The 13,348-nt window shown below is 48.9% G+C and overlaps 1 protein-coding gene across 1 annotated transcript in view; it reads right to left on the bottom strand.

Moving 5' to 3' along the window:
* The window catches only part of LOC140391997 (rho guanine nucleotide exchange factor 17-like), a 570,574-nt gene that overhangs the window by 70,636 nt on the left and 486,590 nt on the right, over nucleotides 1–13,348 (bottom strand). Inside the window, exons 10-11 of the mRNA XM_072477120.1 lie at nucleotides 10,084–10,202; nucleotides 8,894–9,107 (exon numbers count right to left, since the gene is read on the bottom strand). Coding sequence (XP_072333221.1) covers nucleotides 8,894–9,107; nucleotides 10,084–10,202 — 333 coding nt within the window. The remainder of the gene's footprint in view (nucleotides 1–8,893; nucleotides 9,108–10,083; nucleotides 10,203–13,348) is intronic.

Genomic DNA, 13,348 nt, shown 5'->3' with positions numbered 1-13,348 from the left:
CCCCCCTGTTCTTCGCATCCAGCCCTGAGTGGAAAACCTGTCCCACCCATCCCTTCCTCAGCCTGGTTTGATCCGTGATTCTTGTAGCTTTAAGTGCGAAAACACACGGGCCCTCTTGACCGGCCCATTCAGGTTCCACGTGATCAGCCTGGTCAGGGGGCTGACACCCCCCCCCCCCCCCCCCCCCACGCCGACTAGCCATCTCCTTTTTTAGGCCAGCCACGTGCCCGCGCCTCCCGCACCCTCCAGCCCCCCCAGGCGGAGGCTCCCGGTCCCGACTCTCCCATTTAAAATCGATTCCCCCTCAGTCAGCACAGCAGCATCCCAGCCCCCACCCCCCACCCCCAGTCAAGCATCCGCTTAACCCCCCCCTACCCCCCATTGCACTCCCGTAAGTTAGCTGACTCATGCTGACCCCGGCCGCTCCCGCCTCCACCTCCAATCCCCCTGTGGGTTCCCTTTACAAATCTCCAACCGCCCCCCCCAACCTAAGTGGGGTAGAGAGAGTCCCCCCCCCCCGACACCCCGTGTGAACAGAGAAAGAAAAACAAAACAAAGTACCGTACACCCCAGCTTCAGGTGCCACCCCCACCATTTCACGGGTAAACCCCGCTCCCTGTCTGGGCCAACCCCACCTCCTGTGACGCAACTCTTCCCAACTGCGACCTCGCCCAAAGCCTCGAGGGCCCAGGGCAAAGGGGCCACAAAAACACAAGAAAACACGGGGAAAACCCCAACATAACACCGCCCCCTCCCCCCCACCAACAACCCCACAACATACTGCAGTCCATTAACTCGAGTCCAGCTTCTCATTCTTGATGAAAGTCCACGCCTCGTCCGGCGTGTCGAAATAGTGGTGACGGTCCTGATATGTAACCCACAGCCTCGCCGGTTGTAACAGGCCAAACTTCACACCCTTTCCGTGGAGGACCGCCTTGGCCCGGTTGAATCCCGCACGCTTCTTGGCCAGCTCTGCACTCCAGTCCTGATAAATACGGATCTTGGTGTTCTCCCACCCGCTGCTCCGCTCCTTCTTCGCCCATCGCAGGACACACTCATTGTTCTTGTTGGTGAAGCGGTGGAACCTTACTACCACAGTTCTCGGCGGCTCGTTCGCCCTCGGCCTCCTTGCCAGGACTCTGTGCGCCCCATCCAGCTCCAGGGGCCTCGGGAAGGCCCCCGTGCCGATCAGCATACCCAGCATCGTGGTCACATACGCCCCAGCATCCAAACCCTCCACGCCTTCAGGGAGACCCAGAATCCGCACGTTCTGCCTCCTTGACCTATTCTCCAGGTCCTCCAGCTTCTCCTGCCAATTTTTGTGCAGCGCCTCGTGCGCCTCCATTCTAACCGCCAGGCCCAAAATCTCATCCTTGTTATCAGAGGCCTTCTGCTGCACCTCCTTTATCGCTGTCCCCTGCATCTTCTGGGTCTCCACCAACCTTTCAATCAACGCCTTCATAGGGGCCAGCATCTCCGCCTTTAACTCCGCCAAGCAGTTTCTTAAAAATTCCTGCTGCTCCCGTGATCACTGCACCCACGCTGCCTGATCCACACTAGCCGCCATCTTGCTTTTTCGCGCCAGTTCTCCTCTCTTCTCCAAAGACGCTTTTTTGACCGCCCCACTCTTGGTCCACTCCATACAGCGCTGGGGGACTCTCACTGTTTCCTTCCCACCCCGGGAATCGTCATCAAAGTGCCGCTGGAGCTCCTTAAAAGGGCCCAAAAGTCCGTTATCGGCGGGAGCTGCCGACCGAGCGACCTACCCAGGCTTAGCCGCAACCGGAAGTCCCAGCGTGTCCTTCTTAAGCTTGGCAAAGCAATCTTCAAAAAACTTCACCAGCTGCTCCGTCGACCACTGCACCGTCTCCCCGCGGCCCTGCTTCTCCGCCATGCTTTCCCGCGTTGCCAGCTCTGCTCGCGTCTTCCTTGTAGAACTTTGTCTTCTCACACGGCCACTTCTGGTCCAATTCCCCAAACACTGGAGGGGGATTTCTCCTTACTGTCTCACTCTTCACCGATTTATTCAATAAAATCCGGAAATAAATGGGAGCAAAAGGTCCAAAAGTCCGTCACAGGCGGGAGCTATCAAATGTGCAACCTACTCCTCCATGGCCGCCACCTGAAGTCCCGAGGGCATGTCTTATGAAGAAAGGTTGAGGGAGCTCGGGCTTTTCTCACTGGAGCGAAGAAGAAGAGGTGACTCGACAGAGGTGTACAAGGTAATGAGAGGCATTGATAGAGTGGATAGCCAGAGACTTTCCGCAGGGTGGAAATGGCTGTTACGACGGGACATAATTTTAAGGTGATTGGAGAAGTTATAGGGGGGATCTCAGAGGTAGGTTCTTTAAACAGAGAGTGGTGGGTGTGTGGAATGCATTGCCAGCAGAGGTGGTGGAGTCGGAGTCATTAGGGACATTTAAACAACTCTTGGCCTCTTCTGCACTGTAAATTTTATGATTCTATGTTCTAATACATTGCATTAGCCAGTGATTGACAGTTGGTGAATTGTTCTTTGATCTTTCCCTGCACGCTTGAATGCATCTTCATAACCCTGCTTTGATGCTGACCACAATATTTAGAAACACTCCTGCTATGATTGACAGCCCCTCAGCACATTAAAGGCTTCCTGCTGTGAAAAAGAGGGGGGGGGGGTGGCTCTGTTGGAGTCTCTATTGGGGGTCTAATGTGGGGTCTAATGGGGGGGGAGGGTCTTTGTTGGGGGTTGATGGTGGGGCCTCTGTTGGGGGTCTGATGGGGACGCACGATTTATGTTGTGGGGAGGAGGGGGCCCTCCGATGGACTTTGGGGACACCTATATTGCACACTTATCCCCTTGATCCACCACAGGGTCCACCGCGCCAGGGTCATGCTTGGAAATATCTGCACCAATCCACGCCCGCATCAATTCCTGCTGACATGCCTGGAGCATTGTGGGGGCTTGGAGAATTGGGCTTCCAGCTCATTAATCGGATGCAAATAGATTCAAATTATCCGTTTACATCATCCCACCGGTGGGGTGAGTCTGGCTCGCTCCCGGGGAATCGGAGCCTGGTGTTTTCAGCCCGGTGCTCAATTCTCTGCCGGATCGGAAACTCTGCTACCAACAGAGAATCTACCACATGAGCTCCAAAGTTCTCGGTCATTTTAAATTCTAATCCTTGTTTTCAAATCCATGGTTCATGGTCTCACTCCTCCCTAATTGAGTAATCTCCTCCAGTCCAACAACTCTCCCAGATGTCTATACCCATCTAATTTTAGTCTCCTGCCCACCCTGATTTTTAATTGCTCCATTACAGGTGGTGTGCATTCAGCGGCCAAGGCCCTAACACTCTGGAATTCCCTCCCTAAGCTGACCACATCTCTAACTCTTTCTCTCTTCCTTTAAGATGCTCTTTAAAATCTGCGTTTTTTGACCAAGCTTATGATCATCTGCCTTAATATCTCCTTGGCGTCACATTTTGCTTTGTAATGCTTCTGTGAAGAACCGTGGGACATTGCATTGTGCTAAAGGTGCTACGTAAATGCAAGTTGCTGTTGCTGGCACCTCAACATTCTCTCCTCAGAAGTGAGCGCAGACAGTTTTGGGTCGGTAACTGCGCTGTTTCTTTGCATTATCACAGTACAAGGCCCGAGCTGTACCTCCTAGGCTGCTACATGGCCATGCCCTCCGCACAAGCCAGCAAGAACATCAAGCCTGTTCTGTCATTGATTACAATCAAGGCGGATCTTAATGAAAGGGTAAGCTGAAACCATCTCTGACTTCAGCATTCAAAAAGAAACCAAATAGAAAATGCTGGAAAATCTCAGCAGGTCTGGTAGCATCTGTAGGGAGAGAAAAGAGCTAACGTTTCGAGTCCAGATGACCCTTTGTCAAAGGGTCTGACTTCAGCATGATGTAATCAGGGTAACAGTTAAAAGCACTTCAAAGGACTTCACATAGCAACAAGCAGTAAACAGAGATACATTGTGGAATGGTCTGTACCATCTCACTTTACTATGATGTGCATTCGCTATTGCTGCCATGGTATAATGTAATGCTTCATCCTGAATGAACACACATCACCTGTTCCAGTTTCCAACCAAGTGCCAATATGTTATGTAGCCTTCTCCGCACAGGAAAATGGAGCAAAGCATATTACTGTCTTATCAATCACAGGTTTGTTAATGTCAATAGGGGAGACCACAACAGGGGCCATCAAACCCACCCCCCCACCCTTCTGCTTATTTGTTTACTTTTGCTTATTTGTTTATTAGAATTATACATTATCATCACCCCCTGAAATGAGATTTTGGTTTTGTTGGTTAAATTCCCCTTGACATTATGTTTTAGTTACAGTAGCCCCACCAGAGGTTGTCATCCCCTCTCATTTCTTGTTTAATTTATAGGTTTTTTGTTTATATTAAAAGAGTTTAATTAGGGGACATGTGACTGGGGTGCATCATCATCTCCAGGAATGATCTTCTGGTTTAGTTAGTTAGGTTTCCTGTGATGTTTGGTTTTTGTTATAGTGCCCCAATGGGGACTGTCCTTCCTGGCACTTTTGTCTAATTTATTGATAGTTATGGTCCTATTTAAGAGTATATGTGTGGAGGCCCCACCAGGGGCTGTCAAAACGCCCCCACCCTCGCTTATTTGTTTATTTTTGACTATTCGAGGTGGCACAGTGGTTAGAACTACTGCCTCACGGTGCCGAGGGCTCGGATTTGATCCCGGTCCCGGGTCACTATCCATGTGGAGTTTGCAGATTCTCCCCGTGTCTGCGTGGGTCTCACCCCCACAACCCAAAGATGTTCAGGGTAGGTGGATTGGACATGCTGAATTGCCCCTTCATTGGAAACAAAATGAATTGGGTACATTAAATTAAAAAGAAGTAATGTAAAAATAAACAAAAATAAAAAAAATGTATTTTTCGTATTCTTGAGCGTGTACAGAGGGGAGGCTGAGGGTGCATCATTAGCCCTGGAAATAATATTTTAGTTTAATTAGTTAAGTTTCCTTCGACGTTTTAGTTTTTGTTACAATGCTCCACCAGGGACTGTCACCCTCTCTCAGTTTTGATCTTTTAATTGATTTTTGTTTTATCAAAAATAAATAAATAGGGGAGCCGTCCCTGAACGGCGACCATCACGCGGACTAGGGGGCAGCATTATCCCCCGGAAACACCATTTTGGTTTGGTATTCTACATTTCCCATCATTCTTTGTTTTAGTCACAGCATCCCACCAGGGGCAGTCACCCTCACCTCCTCCCCCTCAGGCTTTAATTATTTTGCTTTACTAATCGTTTTTTAATTGTTCTTCAAAAGAGATATGAATAGGGGACAATGCCCCTTTAAGGACTGTCACACGTGTCAATTTATTAATTTGTTTTTTTCATGGGTTGTCGAAAGAGCACATAAATAGGGGATAACTGGGACACTGGGCTGTGTGGGAGAAGAGCTGTGAGATTGAACAAGTCAATAAACTTCCTCAATAAAGAAGAGCACTGAGTCTTGGTTTTGGCTTCACCAACTACGTTGGATCCTATCAACAAAGCTTACTTGCCTGCCTGCAATACGGGCACCTAGGATAGATCAGGATAATTCAGTTCCTGTACAGACACGGGATTGACCTCCTGACATTGGATTGGTGTTTACAACAACAACTTGATAGAAATTCCTCTTGTGTGGGATGGTAACAAAGTTGTTAACCTGTTTAAAGTTGAATGGAAGTTAATCATTTTGTTGAAACAAAAAGGGCATCACGGTGGCGCAAGTGGTTGGCACGGTTGCCTCACGGTGCCAGGGTCCCAGGTTCGATCTCAGCTCTGGGCCACTGTCCGTGTGGAGTTTGCACGTTTTCCCCATGTTTGCGTGGGTTTCGCCCCCACAACCCAAAAGATGTGCAGGGTAGGTGGATTGGCCACGCTAAATTGCCGCTTAATTGAAAAAAATGAATTGGATACTCTAAACAACACAGAAAAACTTGCATTCACATAATGCCTTTCACAACCACTGGCTGTCTCACAGTGCTTCACAGCCAATGAAGTACTTCATGAAGTGTAATCGCTGTGCAATGTTGGAAACATTGTGGGCAGCACGGTAGCATTGTGGATAGCACAATTGCTTCACAGCTCCAGGGTCCCAGGTTCGATTCCAGCTTGGGTCACTGTCTGTGCGGAGTCTGCACATCCTCCATGTGTGTGTGTGGGTTTTCTCCGGGTGCTCCGGTATCCTCCCACAGTCCAAAGATGTGCAGCTTAGGTGGATTGGCCATGATAAATTGTCCTTAGTGTCCAAAATTGCCCTTAGTGTTGGGTGGGGTTATTGGGTTATGGGGATAGGGTGGAGGTGTTGACCTTGGGTAGGGTGCTATTTTCAGGAGCCGGTGCAGACTGGATGGGCCGAATGGCCTCCTTCTGCACTGTAAATCCTATGATAACTATGAAACGTGAGCCGGGAATCACCGATATCACGGCCAAGTGTTGACGCCGGCCTCAAAACCGGCGCGAACGACGCCGGAGTCAATGGGCCTCCAGGTCCTGTAATTCTCCTCTTCTTCGGGGGCTAGAACGGCGCCGGAGCAGCGCACCGAGTGCTGTGTGCTGCTCCGGCGCCGAAAGCCAGCCCTACACGGCCGGCGTGGGTCCGCGCATGCGCGTCATGGCTGTGACTACCAATTTGTACACAGTAGTAGCTCCCACAAACAGCACTGTGATATTGACCAGAAAATCTGCTTTTTGTGATGTTCATAGAATCCTTACCGTGCAGAAAGAGGCCATTCGGCCCATCGAGTCTGCACCGACCCTCTGAAATAGCATCCTATCGAAGCCAACACCCCCCGCCCTATCCCCGTAACCCCACCTAATCTTTTGGGCAATTTAGCATTGCCAATCCACCTAACCTGCACATCTTTGGGCTGTGGGAGGAGACCAGGGCATCCGGAGGAAACCCGTGCAGACAGGGAGAGAAAGTGCAGACTCCGCACAGTCACCCAAGGCAGGAATGTCACCCGTCCCTGACACTATAAAGTGATAACCACTGTGCCATTGGGGGAGGCAGTAACAAAGTGGTATTGTCGCTGGGCTAGTAATCCAGATTCCCAAAGTCATGCTCTGGGGACCCGGGTTCAAATCCCGCCATGGCAGATGGCGAAATTTGAATTCAATTAAAAATCAGAAATTAAAAGTCTAATGATGACCATGAAACTATTGTCGAATGTCGTAAAATCCCATCTGGTTCACTAATGTCCTTCAGGGAAGTAAATCTATCATCCTCACCTGGTCTGGCCTACATGTGACTCCAGATCCACAGCAATGTGGTTAATTCTTAAATGCCCTCAGGGAAGGGCAATAAACGCTGCCCCAGCCAGCGACACCCACATCCCATGAACGAATAAAGAAAACAAAAATGTTTTGATTGAGGGATACTTCAAAATGGTGCCATAGATTCTTTCACATCCACCCGAGCAGGTAGATGTGGCCTTGGTTTAGCATGTCACCTCCGACAGAGCAGAATTCCCTCAGTACTGCACTGAAGTCTCAGCCTTGATTTTTGAGCTCAAGTTCTGGAGCCAGAGCCTTGAGACTCAAGAGACAAGAGTGCAACCGAATACGCCTTGGCTGACACTTATCAACAAAGAGAGAAGCCCCCCCTAAATATTTATAAAACTCACCAAACATATTTCCCAACACTTGAGACGGATTCAGGTGCCACTTATTTTCTTTCATATAAAATTTTATCAGCTACGCAGGAGAAAGAAATAATCCAGAGAAAGCTAAATATATATTTAAGCAAATCTGTCAAGTAACAATTTAAAGAAAACACTAATAGGGGCAGCATGGTAGTATAGTGGTTAGCACTGTTACTTCACAGCTCCAGGGTCCCAGGTTCGATTCTAGGCTTGGGTCACCGTCTGTGTGGAGTTTGCACGTTCTCCCCGTGGCTGCGTGGGTTTCCTCCAGGCGCTCCGGTTTCCTCCCACAAGTCCTAAAAGACGTGCTGTTAGATAATTTGGACATTCTGAGTTCTCCCTCTGTGCACCTGAACAGGTGCCGGAATGTGGCATCTAGGGGCTTTTCACAGTAACTTCATTGCAGTGTTAATGTAAGCCTACTTATGAAAATAAAGATTATTAAATTAATTAAAACAAGGGGCGACATTTTCCGACCCCCCGCCAGGTCGGAGAATCGCCGGGGGCTGGCGTGAATCCCGCCCCCGCCGGTTGCCGAAGTCTCCGGCACCGGATATTCCACGGGGGCGGGAATCGCGCCGTGCCGGTTGGCGGGCCCCCCCCCCGCTCGATTCTCCGGCCTGGATGGGCCGAAGTCCCGCCGATAAATTGCCTGTCCCGCCGGCGTAAATTAAATCACCTACCTTACCGGCGGGACAAGGCGGCGTGGGCGGGCTCCGGGATCCTGGGGGGGGCGCGGGGCGATCTGGCCCCGGGGGGTGCCCCCACGGTGGCCTGGCCCGCAATCGGGGCCCACCGATCCGCGGGCGGGCCTGTGCCGTGGGGGCACTCTTTCCCTTCCGCCTCCGCCACGGTCTCCACCATGGCGGAGGTGGAAGAGACTCCCTCCACTGCGCATGCGTGGGAAACTGTCAGCGGCCGCTGACGCTCCCGCGCATGCGCCACCCGGAGATGTCATTTCTGCGCCAGCTGGCAGGGCAACAAAGGCCGTTTCCGCCAGCTGGCGGGGCAGAAATTCCTCCGGCGTCGGCCTAGCCCCTCAATGTTGGGGCTCGGCCCCCAAAGATGCGGAGCATTCCGCACCTTTGGGGCGGCGCGATGCCCGTCTGATTGGCGCCGTTTTGGGCGCCAGTCAGCGGACATCGCGCCGTTTCCGGAGAATTTCGCCCAAGGTCTTTTCCCCAATAGATATTATTTTGAATATTGTTTGCACATTGTACCTAATTTCTTCTTTGTCTCCTCGAATGTCTGTTCAAAACCAGCTCGTGCCTCAATACTACTGAATTCAAAGATGAATGTTTCACTTCCGTCAGCTGTTGCGGCTGTTAGTTCAACTTTTGTGAGTGGAAACATTGTGCTGACTGCGAGTGACTGCTTCTCAGAGAGCTCCCGATTCACAGAGGCCATCAGGTCCTTAATCACGTCATCCAGACTCTGGCGAGAGGAAAGGAGAATGCATATTCTGCTTATTTGTGAATTAGGAAAATGGCATCAAGCAACACAATTTGACTCAGTACTGTGAAAATGGTTATTCCAATGCAGTCAAGGATATTGGTACTTCAGCAGTCAGACATCACTTGAATTGAGTGCAAGGGCTCAGTCACATAGACATAAAGGATATAAGGAGCTCTGATGCCCACGTGCAAAGCCATGAACTCAAGGGAACCCTACCACCCAGTGAAAGATGTGCTCTGTCCAGCTGATACCTCTCTTCCATACAGAAAATGACAGGTGTGCACTGTAGGCTGCCTCATGTTACCGATGGCTCCTCCAGCAGCATGCAAGGATCCAGTACCATGAAAGCTTTCTGCAGTGGCACCCTTGGCTTCTATTTGAAAGAGATTATCCCTCTTCCAGATCCCATCCAAAGGCAGATGGGGACAGCTTGACTTGGAATTCCCCCACCAGTTACAGCGCCCATGCGCATCACGGACAGCCACCTGCATCGGGCAAATTGCGACAACTACGGGAGGCAATTGCAAAAGCCCAAGTTAAAATGTATTCTGGCCTTTCCAGTTATTTCAAAGCTCCACTAATTTCAGGCAAAGTGATTACAAGAGGCAGCTGCAAAGTTAGGAGTTCAGGCAGCTTCAATTAGCTATTTGCACTGTTAACGATAAGTTGCTGCAACTTGTGGTTTTATAATGGGGACTGTATAGCTTGAATACAAACAATAAAAGAAATCCCCAACCTTATACTACCCTCACGGTAGAAGTTGTATCTCTTTCTGGCTGTGATGGTAGCACTGGTGGGGAGGTTTATGATCAGTTAGTTGAAAGTCACTGTCATTGTGCCATGCCTATGAAGAGAATTCACCAATCCTGGAAGGAACCTGTAGATTCTGGCTTATCAATTCATTTTGTATCATCTCTTTAGAAAGTCACCAATTACATGCCATCAGTCCCCGTACCTGATGTGAAATGCTGAGTGTCTCTGCCAACGTGCTAATCTGACTCAAGATACTGAAATCTTCCTCCAGTCGATTGAGAGTCTTCTGGATGTTTTCCCGGTTTGTGGCTTGGGATGTCCCTACAACACAGAGCAGATTCAAATCAGAATTAGAATATTATGTGCCATCTTTAACACGGTAAACTGTCCCCAAAAGTTTTATAGGACCATTATGGGAGAAAAACTGATAGCGAGCTGAAGAAGAGGCACGGAGGCACAGTGGTTAGCACTGCTGCCTCACAGCGCCAGGGACCCAGGGGTTTGATTCTGACCTTGGGTGTGGAGTTTGCATGTTCTCCCCGTGTCTCCATGGGTTTCCTCCGGGCACTCTGATTTCCCCCCACAGTTCAAAGATGTGCAGGTCGGCCATGGATTGGCCTGCTAAATTCCCCCTTTGTGTCCAAAGATGTGCAGGTTATGTTACGGGGTTGCAGGGGTAGGAAGGGGGACTAGGCCTAGGTAGGGTGCTCTTTCGGAGGGTCAGCGCTAACTCGATGGGCCAAAGGGCCTCCTTCTGCACTGCAGAGTTCTATGATTCTATGAAAGAGCCATTTCAGGCATTGTGACCAAAAGGTTGAGCAGCATTTTAAAGGAGGAACTCGGGAGAGAGAGAGAGAGAGGGATGGGAGGCAGAGGACAATTCCATGGTTTAGGATCGAGATGGCCAAAGGCATGGCTACCACTGATGGGTGAAGAAAGTGGGGGAGTTCACTAGAGGCCATTGTGGAAGGAAAGCTGAGGACTGTAGGAAAGCTGAGGACTGTACGACGTTCTTTACAAACAAATAAAGACTGTAGTGAAAGATAGAATCTAATCATTGCTTTGTAACATGTTTACCCGAATGGGCGCAGGAATGCGGCGACTAGGGGCTTTTCACTGTAACTTCACTGCAGTGTTAATGTAAACCTGCTTGTGACAATAAAAGATTATTATTATTATAGTATATGAGTACCAATCCAGTGCAATCTGGTCTATAAATCAATTCCATTTATTTATTACATGAAACGGCTCCAAAACCCACTGAACATCGCCCATGAACACAACAGGACGCTGTTACCTTCAAATTGGTATACTTCAATGTTACACTTGTTTGTCAACAACTCTGAAACTCATGCCCATGGGTTATTCACGGGTCTACAGCAATTTTACTTTGGAAAAGGAAGCTACACCTCTCAAGATAAGTCTCCTTTATTTAAAAATTTTTTTTTTACAGTACCCAATTATTTTTTTTGCAATTAAGGGGCAATTTAGCGTGGCCAATCCACCTAGCCTGCACATCTTTTGGATTGTAGGGATGAAACCCACGCAAACATGGGGAGAATGTACAAACTTCACACGGACAGTGACCCAGAGCTGGGATTCGAACCCTGGTCCTCAGTGCCACAGGCAGCAGTGCTAACCACTGTGCCACCCATCTTCAGGTAAGTAATGCCAAACAAATTCAGCAAAACAAAAATTGGAAACAGATGAGTAAGTCTTAATTGTATCAGAAACATTTCTTGGTAAATGTGCAAATAGATAAACAATATGTGACATTAGTTCTTGACATGATCGATGTCTCCACTTCAATTTGAATCAATGAACAATTTCATGGTGCCAGACATAATGAGTTGGGCAGATACACAAATTAAAATGGACTCGGTTCATTAAAGCACTTTTTGTGCCTCTAATGGGAGTGGGTGAATAAGGTTCTTTCCAGCTAGGAATGTTTCTAAACACCTGTCTGGAAAGATCTTGGGCATCTCTTGACATAATACCTCTCTGACTCCAAAGATGTCTTAGAAATCAGCTGGCCTGTTTTGGTCTTTCATTGGGGTAACTGGGGAGTTTGCTTCAGTTACTCCTGGCAAAGCTAAATTAAAAAACAAAAATTTAGAGTACCCAATTCATTTTTTCCAATTAAGGGGCAATTTAGTGTGGCCAATCCACCTAGCCTGCACATCTTTGGGTTATGGGGGCAAAACCCACGCAAACACGGGGAGAATGTGCAAACTCCACACGGACAGTGACCCAGGATCGAACCTGGGACCTCGGCGCCGTGAGGCAGCAGTGCTAACCACTGCGCCACCGTGCTGCCCTGTTTGATACTATGTTCATAACTTGCAAACTGAGGTAAGGGAGATAAAATTTGTCTGAGCTTTGAGTCAATTTGTTTTATGATACATGTATATTTGTGTGGATAGATATGATTGTGCAGTGGGTAGTACATCAAACAAGATTAGGCCATTCAGTCCCTCGAGCTGCTCTGTCATTCAATAAGGTCATGCACGATGTGATTCTGGCCTCAACTGCACGTTCCGCCTCCCCTCAATAACCTTTGATTCCCTTGTTAGTCAATAATCTGTCTACCTCTGCCTTAAAAATATTAAATGGCCCTGCGGGAGAATTCCAAAGATTCATGACCCTTTGAGAGAAACAAATTCTTCTTATCTCTGCCGTTAATGGGAGGCCCCTTATTATTAAACTGTGTCCCCGGGTTCCAGTCTCTCCCACAGGGGGAAACTTACTTTCATCATCCACCCTGTCAAGTCCCCTTATACATCTCAAGAAGATCACCTCTCTACTCCAATGTGCAGGCCCCATCTGCCAAACCTTTCCTCGCAAGACAAGCCCCCAGCCCAGGAATCAGGCGAGCCCCTACCCACGAGCCAGAAGCTCCGAGAAGCTCCAGAAATTGATGATCTTGGAAGGTTGGTTCATAACGCGGCAAAACAAGTTATTTGTCAACCTGCAAATCCTTCCAACATGCCTGTGCCAAAGGGAGCAGGAGAGACTCCTGGTCAGACATGCTTGATGTGGAGAAGCACACCTCAAGCTATAGTACCTGGCGGGTGATCAGTTCATTCAGAAACTAGCTATGGAAAACAGACATGATTATGTGCTTCGTCCGCCTCATGTGTCTCTAGATGCGGGAAGTCTAAGTCTGTATTACCCTTGAATGGTAGTACCCTCAAGAGTATTGAAAGTCAAAGAGATCTAGGAGTACAGGTCCACAGATCACTGAAAGGGGCTACACAGGTGGAGAAGGTAGTCAAGAAGGCATACGGCATGCTTGCCTTCATTGGCCGGGGCATTGAGTATAAGAATTGGCAAGTCATGTTGCAGCTGTATAGAACCTTAGTTAGGCCACACTTGGAGTATAGTGTTCAATTCTGGTCGCCACACTACCAGAAGGATGTGGAGGCTTTAGAGAGGGTGCAGAAGAGATTTACCAGAATGTTGCCTGG

The sequence above is a fragment of the Scyliorhinus torazame genome, chromosome 15, assembly GCF_047496885.1.
Source record: "Scyliorhinus torazame isolate Kashiwa2021f chromosome 15, sScyTor2.1, whole genome shotgun sequence".
Classification (NCBI taxonomy): domain Eukaryota; kingdom Metazoa; phylum Chordata; class Chondrichthyes; order Carcharhiniformes; family Scyliorhinidae; genus Scyliorhinus; species Scyliorhinus torazame.
This window is presented reverse-complemented; position numbering and strand designations above follow the sequence as displayed.